This window comes from Hyposmocoma kahamanoa, unplaced genomic scaffold, assembly GCF_003589595.1.
Source record: "Hyposmocoma kahamanoa isolate Upper Pololo Valley unplaced genomic scaffold, ASM358959v1 88, whole genome shotgun sequence".
NCBI classification, from domain to species: Eukaryota; Metazoa; Arthropoda; class Insecta; order Lepidoptera; family Cosmopterigidae; genus Hyposmocoma; species Hyposmocoma kahamanoa.
The window spans coordinates 1,144,589-1,155,062 of NW_020654466.1; the positions used below are offsets into that span (position 1 = coordinate 1,144,589).

The 10,474-nt window shown below is 37.6% G+C and overlaps 1 protein-coding gene across 1 annotated transcript; it reads right to left on the minus strand.

The window, feature by feature from the left end:
• Positions 1 to 3,122: 3,122 nt before the first annotated feature.
• Positions 3,123 to 6,256, minus strand: LOC113235588 (protein yellow; the record flags this gene model as incomplete). Its single annotated transcript, XM_026471342.1, has 1 exon — positions 3,123 to 6,256. A coding segment is annotated over one exon (1,131 nt), but the record flags the coding sequence as incomplete, so codon positions are not given.
• Between the last annotated feature and the right edge of the window lie 4,218 nt (positions 6,257 to 10,474).

Here is a 10,474-nt window from a genome sequence, read left to right on the forward strand (position 1 = left end):
ACTATATCGTCCGTCCACCTAGCCTTCTTTCGGCCGATGCTTCTGGTACCTGCCCTCGGTCACCACACCTGCACTCTTCTGCTCCACCGGTCATCGGTTCTGCGGCTTATGTGATCCGCCCAATGCTACTTTCTTTGCGCAATGATACGATTTACGTCGTAACATAGTGCGACTCCGGATTTCTGTAATTTTTATTCTGTCGCTCTGATTGACACCCAACACGGCGCGTTCAATTTTTATTTGGGCTACCTGCAACTTTTGGATGCACTGCTGTGCATTCAAGCGTGTGGATGCACCGGCTGAACACACTGCTCATAAACCCTAGCTAGACATCTTTCGCTCCCTCCGGCCGCGTGGGAATTTGGGAACTGGAGAGACGCCGTTCATTCGGCGCCGGGAAGTGAGCGTGTCTTACAGCTCCGCCACCAATGAGGAAATTTAGTAGTCGACTTAGAGTGGGCGGCTCGACGGTGGCAACCGTTAGTCCCGGTGGTAACCGACGGGAAGTGAGCGTGCCCACATCTATCTGAAAAATAGGGAGGGTGCTTTAAATGCACCCGGGGCGGCTCACCTAAGGCACTAGCCTTACAGAGAACCGGATGAAGTTCATGCAAACGGGTGTGATCCGGGGTTAGGACCTGACTTAGATGATCCCTGTGCGGGTTCACTTGCACAGGTCATACTACCTTCCCGCATAACCAAGAGGTTGATAGGGAGAGGTACTATAAACAAGACTTATATACAAAGATATGGGACTGTTCATAAACCTTTCTTACACCTGAAAATTAGGGACAGCTTTCCCAACGCCCCACAACTGAGTCTAATGCGGCGTTGCACTTCTTTAGATTGTCCGTTCTTCCCAAATGTAATCAGCTGCTCCAAGTAGACATTATACGAATAACAAACATACTAGTTACGAGTCAAGAAAAACAGGTCGCTCGTCTGCCGAAGAATCCTCACGCAGTCTCGGAAATTTTCGCAGCTACCGTTTTGTATCTTATTGTATGTTACACAACGGACACAAAATTCATTATGCTATATGTAATTTCGTTACGAAAATTCGCTTCCATTCAGTTCATAACGGCTCGCTTTTAATTTATTTCCATTTTGCTGGGCGCTGCGTAATCCAAGGACATTTCTTCTTAGCTTCAAGGGTTCCAGAAACCCCTTGACCCTGAGACACAGCGTTATTTCTTACTTTCTTTGAAATAGATGAAGAAAAAACATCTTTATCTTCATATAAATAGGATCGTAGAATAAACTATTTACTAAGTTAGGACTGCAAAAGTGATTAGACATCACCACCGAATAAAAATCTATTTTTCTGGACATTACAGAAATATTTTAAGATAAAACAATTTTGGCTAATATTCTAAACAAAAAATTGTTTACTTTAGTAGCAAATTAGAGGATGATTCCGGATTATTGGATTTCATCTACGGGAAGTAGATGACCGTGAACGTTAAGGGAAGTAGAAGAAGTTAACCGATTGCAATAAAACTTGGTAAATAGATGTAATTCTACAAACTTTTGAGATTGGCTATTTTTTATAATAAGTTACTAAATATTTTATATGCTGTGATGTTCTTTAAATGAAGACACACTTAGTTTACAAGCTTAAATATTTCATTACGTACCTAAATGTAGTTTTCCATGTGAAATATCTTAAATATTAATATAAATATACATTAGGTTTTTCAAAAGGTCCTCTACAAGTGACGTAATTTTTTAAACTATAATTTGGTGTAATCCTAAAAAAAATTATTTCGTATTCGATGGACATGTTAATTTTTGCTGTTTACGGTACAAATAAAAGGACATGGCGCACCCTTAATAATAAAGTGACTAAATCGAAAACTAACATTTCTAAGAAACACCGGCGGAATAGATTTTAAAATATAAAGTATCAACAAATATGCCATTTTTTGGTAATTCTATATGTAATTTTAAAACTATTTCGTCAGTTTCCTACAAAATGTGACTATGAGAATTTCGTCATATTATTATTGAAAGTGCGATATAATATTAGCTCTACACAATATTTGTAACATTTTAATGGATATCGATCTTATTAACTAAACTTAATTTAACAGCAAGGAACTTAAGAGCTAAACTTGACATTATGACTTAGTAACATATCTTAATTTTAAACATAGAATATTAATTAAAGATAATCATTGTCACCAGCATTATATTTTCAGTGTGACCGTAAATAGATATTATATAACTTTTTCACCTCACTAGATCGGAAAGGCTTTCTTTTTCAGTAGATATCTGCGCGCAAAAGCTTTCCTTTTTTTGTGTTTAGAAATCTGAACTTGACGATGGACCGTAGTGCACCTAACTTTTTCTTTCGATTAAAAAACACAAACACGTTGAAGTACGCGATTTGTCGTACATTATTTATGTAATATAAATCCGTTGGTATATTTTATTCTTATTATTGTTGACATTAAATTGACAATGAAAACAAATTTTGTTTATTAAATTATTTTAATTCGTCGAAAAACTAAATTAATTTCAATAATCACACAAAATTATAAGTACAACAATAAAAATCCGAACATAAACTTTTTGTTTTGTTTGAAAAAAGTGCTGTCTTATAGTTCAATTGTTTTTCTTTCATCCACCATTTTCCTCGCCATAGTGAGATGGAAAGTTGTATGTTTCGCTCGGCAGCAAAGTTGTTTTCCGTCTCGTGACTTGTAACCTTCGCTACGCTCAAGATTCTATTTTTGAACCATTCGCTTCCCTCGTGGTTCAATCTTAGGGTCGAATTCTAGAACTCTACTCAATGCTCAAGTCAGGATTGCACTGGAAACACATGCACTGGAAATACGACCCTAATGGCAGGGACTTGAGTATGATTTCGAGTGCTTTAAACCATACTGAAATCCTGACTTGAGCATTAAGTAGAGTTCTAGAATACAGCCCTTAGAGTCGTATTCTAGAACTCTAATCAATGCTCAAGTCAGGATTCCACTGGCAACACAAGCACTGGAAATACGACCCTAATGGCAGGGACTTGAGTATAATATCAAGTGCTTTAAACCATACTCAAATCCGTTAGGTTGAGCATTGAGTAGAGTTCTAGAATACGACCCTTAGGCTCCTTCGCTTACTCAGCTTTTCATACAAGCACTCGACACACAACAACTTTGCAGCCTTGCATAACAAATAACTATTATTAATAACATAAACATTATTACGAAATGAATTTCAATGGACAATCCCGCGAGAGCGCTCCATATTAACGATGTTTGATTTAACAGTAATAAAAGTTAAAAAATTAGACAATACAATCTAGAAGCTAATGTCGAGGATCGTCGTTTATCAGTTTCCCGTTAAATTGTATAGTTTTAACGTTGAAAGTATTTTAAAGCTTGAAATTTTCGACCAAAAGTGCGTTTTTTACTCATTAAGACAATGATAAATAAAACTACAGATTTTGAAAAACGATAACTTTAGGATGCTTTTTTTTAATATGTATCTTTAAGTCTATAATGTCAAGTGACGGGACGAACAGATCGTGACACGCCTGTCCGTAGCAGTTGCAGTGCCACTCAGAGTTTTAAATAGCAAAGATCTGAGGGGCACTGCCACTACGTCCGTCACCGTGAAACATAATAAATGAGCATCAAATTCGAAACATAAAATTTATTCACAAAAACCTATGTAGTACTGCCTCAAGCCCCACTCGCGTTCTGTTTGTGTGTGACAGAGACGGCACCAACATCGGAGATTTCTTTTAAAATTTGAATTGTCTTTTTAATTAGTCACACAACTTAGATTTTCGAGATATTTAACTAAATTATTGTCACAATTATAATCATAGGTTTCTTACCATAGTATGCGGATTTGAACCTGGCGTGAGGCTACGTTAATAAGTATATTTAATAAACTCAGAGACAGTCAAGCCGCTCTATATGCGTTAACCTCGGTCATCCAAACATCAAGCATTGCAGAGAATTGTATGACTATAGTGAATGCTCTCGGGGAAAGGAATAAAGTGGTCCTGCGTTGGGTTTCAGGCCACTCTGACACCGCGGGTAATGAAGCAGCAGACGAACTGGGAAAGGCTGTTGCTAGAGAAACCTTTATTGGACATGAACCCTTTATGGGGATAGCATACAGCCTGGCAAAGCTCACTCTGCTGAATGAGAGCACACACGTCTCCCGAGAAGTGTGGCTACGGAGCAAGGATCTTGAGCATTCAAAAGCCCTGATAGTGTTAAACACTGTAGAAAAGCTCTGTCATTACACAAGAATGGCATCAGAATGCTCACTAGAGTCTTAACCGGATATTGTGGCTTGAACAAGCACATGGCAGATATTGGGCAAAGAGAGAATAGAGAATATCAGCCACGAAGCGGATAAAACTTCTGTTCATTTTCTCACCCAACGCTACAACCAGAAAGAAGGTCACAACCAGAGGACGTAAAATCTGTCGGAGCCAGAAAAGTCCTTCAGTTTTTCAATTCTGTTGGCCTTGGCTCTGATTTGTAATTGGTGGTGTTTACAATAGATAAGTTGATGGTCGCAGTGATGAGAGCTGCATGTGCCCCGAATGAAGCAACCCCATCGGAATGGTTACACTGTGGTGAGAAATCTTATAATTAGTGAATTTAGACATCCATCTTTTTTGTGGCTAATGTTATTTTGTTGGATTGCGAGAGTTTAGTATGCAGCTTATTGTATAAACGTCTACATAAAAATTAAAAAAAAAATATGCCGCAAGACGGTTCAGAGTGATTTAAAATGCATTCTTGTACACCATTGTCATAAAGAAATAAATGAATTATAATTTATTATCGAATGCGCAAAGCCTGGCCTACCAGGATTAGCCTATTAAACTCAAAAGTCATAGGTGCCAATCACTGTTGCTTTACGGAGTACAAAATATATGTAATTTGTGTAAGATGTACAACGAAAACATTTGTGTAGCAATTTTTTATTGCGAGAAGTTCGAGCTCCGAATCTACCTAATCTAGGTTTCAGACATGCTTAACGTGCTGTCAGTGGTGTAAAGGAGGTCGGAGAACTGACTCAGAACTTCAGACATCCTAGTAGCATTTCTATAACAACCTACTATCTTTTACTACAATCTTATGGCATCACATTGAAGTTAGTTCGATTGACTGAGACTGATTAATAAACTTAGCAACGCCACAGTTACAATGGACATCGGAGTGACGTTTATACCGGAATTTAGTTGAATCTTTGAAACGATTTTGTTAGTAACATTCTTTACTCTATTTACGAACTTATCAAGGATATCAGATCTTGGCGTAACGTCACAGGCTGTATGACTAATAGCATCTAAAACAGGAGCGGTAAATATTCTAAAATTAATATCTGTATCATTCAGTTTCGTGTATAACCAAAATGGAAGTCTATTGGATAGAATCCACAAATTCTGATTATAGTCAACCTTTATGTCTGTAGGGTATATCATAGTTTCGTCGTTCATGTAAATTCGACCTTGGTTCTTCATGATGTAGTCTTTGTTCGAAGTTCTCCAGCAGGCAACAGCGTTTAGATTTACTAGGGAGTAGAATAGAACGCCCGTGTTTGGGTCCAGGAATGAGACGCTAGATTGGGCGTTCGGTCCACGACTGCCAAGCAGTTTAAAGGCATTAAAATTATTTTCAGCAATGGTTTGATTTCTCAAATACTCAGTGGATACAGCGAATTCATTAAAACTCGTCATAGGATGGAAATATAAAGTGCTGTAGTTTGTTTCAGCATCTGGAGCTGACAATGCAATTCCAAATAATGCGTCATCCCAATTGAATTTTAATCCTTTGACGTTGTAATCACCAGCCATGGGATCGATGTTAAAATAGTGGTGGTTGACTCTCCAGGATTCGTTCTTTTCCCAAGAGTAGACGACTAAACCAGGTTTCCCCAAGTCTGCAGCGTACGCATAAGATTTCTGGCAATCCCAGTCTTCGACAGCAATGTTGGAAAATCCAGAGTCAAGTTTGACCTGGTCAGCGGGGAAGACGTACTTCCTGATAAGATTGTCGGTTTTCAAATCGTAGACAATAATAGAAGGTGGGTATTTAATAGTGTTGTTTTCAGATGTGGCCATCTTGCCGCTATCAAGGACCCAGAGTCGAGCGCATTTGTCAACGCGTACTCTGTATGGAGAGATGAGTTCTAATGGTTTTCCATCGGAGCCGATGGAATGTGCCGCCCAGCTGGGATAAGGGATGAGCTTTGGCGATGTTGTTGTATTATCTGAAATAGAAATAAATGAAGTTTTTCAGTAAAACATCTTTTAAGTCGGAGGCAAAATTTTCGTAGAAAGTAAAGAGGTAAATGAAAAAGTTACTACTGAAGACAACTCTTTGTAAGTGAATATATGGAAATGAAACTTATTTTTTTCGGATCTAACTCGCCACCTGTGACCATGAGACGTGTAAAGAGGACGAAACGCTGTTTTTTTAGAACAAAATATGCCAATTAGATCCGAAAAAAAGTTTCATTTCAAATCTCGAAAACCTAAGAGCTCAATAAGTATACGGAACTCAAAAAATATAACAAAATATAGTAACTAACATAAGAAAAACAAAATTGTTTTGTTTTAAGCCAGAAATTATAAGTGCAATGCAGTGTAGTGCTGATCACGTGACACTTCAAAGGAAATACGTACAATTTGTAGGTACAGAGGAGGCATAAAGAAACCAAAATTCTATTAGCATGTTTCAATTATGAGTCATGGTTTGGTAAATTGAACCAACCTACGCAATGAGCAATCAGTTAAAACGAGAACTGTGTAAAGGAAATGTCATCGTATCCTTAAACGAACACGGATTGGGGAAATATTTGTGAAGTTTTCCGAGCAGAAAACATTTTAGGTATATTTTGATGTGGGCAGATGGGTTTTATTGTTCGGCGAAGAAGACGAGGTAGTCCAACTGGAAATTCTTATTGTGTGCTTTTAAAAGAACGTTTTTATGGATTGAATGCTTGTCTCATTATATAGGAAGTATAGCGCTTTGCTAAATAATGAATAGAACCGTATTTAAGAGTGGGCATCCAAATTTTAATATTTTTTGAACCCATATCCTGACTCGTGCCTATGTTTGATAAATGCCAAATTTGGACATAGGTTTCATGAAACCTTTTTCTAGTAATTCCACAAAACAAGACACATAATACGTTGAGACGTTCCATACTTTTTTAAATCAAAATCATACTTGTTTTGAGGTTAATCGAATATTCTTAATATATTATTTTAGTTATATAAAATTTAGTACTACCTAAAGAAAATAAGGTATATTTATGGCTCATCAAAGAACATTTGTCATTTAGACGTTTTTCTATTTTCTAGATGTACCTCGACAATCATCGGATTTCCGAATGCACACGATTAGTAATTTTCATGCCCATTAATGATTAGATTTAAAATATATAATAATTTGAATGATGAACAACGTACTTTATTGTTGTTCTGATTTCCGTGTGAACTATTTCATTATCATCATCATCATATCAGCCGGAAGACGTCCACTGCTAAACATAAGCCCCCCCCCCAAAGATGTCCAGACCAACCGATCGGATGCGACGTGGATCCATCGGTTACCCGCCGCCCTTACCAGGTCATCGGTCCATCTAGTAGGGGGCCGTCCCACTGAACGCCTTCCGGTTCGTGGTCTCCATCCAAGAACTTTTCTGCCCCAACGGCCGTCAGTTCTACGACCTATGACTTTAGCGGCTTTTTTCCCATTACTACAGCCGAATCACGAAGTTTGCCGAGGGACATTTCGAAAATAGAAATTAACGAAAATGCCTTTGAGCTCTTTGCTTCCGCTTAAAAACGTGTGAGTATGGTGTATGCAATTTAAGGCTTTTTCGATTCTAAGATACAATTTACGAGAGCGACTCGTAGCGATCTCCACTCAATGCCCCATTCTTACGCAGTCCGCCGTCGAGGGAGGACATACAGATGTTTATGTCGGTGTGTGGCATCGTAGCTTCCAAATGCCTGGACTATGTTTGATGAACATCGTTTCAGGTATATAACACGTCGTTAAAAAATTACCAGCACCTCATCTAACTAAATTGGGGCCGTGTGTGGGCAAATTGACCGGTACGATACAATTGCCTCGTTTACACAGTCACTCTGAAGCCAAAGGAAGATTGCACGTGCAATCGAGGTTATCACCTGTTTGAATTTTTTTTAAGCTAGCGTTCTTTCGCGCGCGACTGCTCGTGTTCGTTTTTGTTACAACGGAAAGAGTGTCCGTGTAAAGACTAATAGCGCAGGATAGACCGCGTGAAACAGGAGCGTGTTTTACGAGCGACACACGAGTGCAATTGCGCGGTCTTTCCCTTTTCCTTCCAACGTCTTTACAAGCGCACTCAATCGCGCACGATTGCTTTATCACGAGCGATAAAATGTCTGTGTAAAGACTGATATTTTCTGCCGGGCCCCGAAGGTTGAAAACTACATGAAAACCACTTATGGGTCTTCACTCTAAAAGCAGCGATTGGGTAGAAAGCCAATAACTTTAATTTACCACAAAACACTGTTTTCAACAGTCCAGTTAGAAAGCAATTAACATGTATTGAAGTTTTTTCCTAGTTAAAGAAGATGATCGCAGTATGAACACGATAAAGGCTTTACTGTTGCACAATAAATAATATTTCATGGCTACAATAGCTTCCCGGTTATTGTAGACAAATTATGAGAATTCTTGAACAATAACACGCCGTTAATTTTACAAGCTCTTAGTACTTAAATTTTGTTTTTATGTGATAAAAATACGTGCAGTATAGTAAGATGGTGCCAATGACCGACAAGTACCAATGTTCAACATTTTTAACCGCGATCCGGCAATTTGTGAACCGACTTTGATGATTCTTTTTTTGTTGGAAAGAGGGTACCTCAGTATTGGTTCCATTTAAATTTGAAGAAAATATTCCACCTCTAAGGGTGGCAAACTAGGGGATGAAACCGGTTTCGCGCACTTTCCGGTAACCGATTTCAATAAAACTTGGCATATAGATGTAATTCCACGAACTTTTGAGGTTGTTTTATTACTCTGTACCGAGATTATTTAAAATTAATTTATAATAAGGTTTAGAACAAAATTTTCTGTCATAGTAACTAACACGTTTGTTATTGGTGACAGTTACTGGGTGTTCATTATTGGTAAGTGCCGATTACTGGTTAGTTAATAAGTGGATTATTAGTGTTCATTACTGGACATTCAGAGAAATTCTAGGTTTATAGTAATAATTATAATGCTAACAGACTGACTACATGTTTACAGTTAATGCGAGACCTCGACTGCGTGAAGTTATTGTTATGATGTTAGACATGCGAGGTCGTTAGTATTTTTAAAATAACCCTGTATATTACATCTTATTTATGGCTTTTTATCAAATCAAATAGATCAAATGTCGGATAGAACAAGCACGTAACGCATTTCTAAAGTTGAACCATCTACTCTGCAATCGAACCATGATGATCTCTACCAGGGTGCGATTGGCACGTTGCTACTTGTTTTCGGTTCTTCTGTATAGCGTCCTGGACCTTAACTCAAACCGTTTAGAAGCCTTTGAAATGTGGGTCTACAGAGGAATTTTAAAAATTTCGTGGACGGATAGATTGTCCAATGAAAGAGTATTGCAGATGGTGAACAAGAAATTAGAGGTCCTGAGTGCTGTCAAAAAGCGCAAACTACAGTACTTTGGTCATATAATGCGTAATGATAAACAAGACATACTCCGACTATTATTATAATATATAAAGATGGCGCTACGACTAAAAAGTCGTTGAAAAACCAAATACAAAGACACGACGCAAGCACATAGAAGAATTCGTGAGGTCCGTTGGTTCGTTCCGAGCATCTGGCACGGTATGCAAGAAGACGTCGGTTCGAATCCGACCGGATCGAAGGAATTTTTTCTGAGTGTTCGATCTTTGTATTAATAATTAAACCAATTATTATTAAAGAATCATAATTACGTTAGACAAGAAAGAAGTGTTATTAACAAGAGTGTATTTATTTTAAAACAGTTATAAATAATTTGTAACTTAATGAACTGATAAATAGGTCTCATAATTTAAAAAAATATATATGCTAGTGTCGTTTGCGACTCTCTTTATCGAGAGTTTATCGGTTGACACAATTTTCTACCTTATCGACATACTCAATATTTCTCTTTAACAACTGATCTTTTCTTAAAGTTTGCAATATACTGTGCCCCTTTTTATATGTATTGTTTATATCATAACGAACAATACAATTACAACGAACTATTGTCGGAACAAAATATTTTTGATCTGTCGTAATATAAATTTAAGAAGGTAGTTACTAAAGTATTGTGTATGGCACTGTAGTGGATTGTGAAACCGTTTTTGTCTACTCCTGTACTTGTAATCTGTCAATTATAATTTTATAAACCATATCACAGAGACGCTCTTTTTAAAATCTGAATCATAATTCTATTGTCTGTG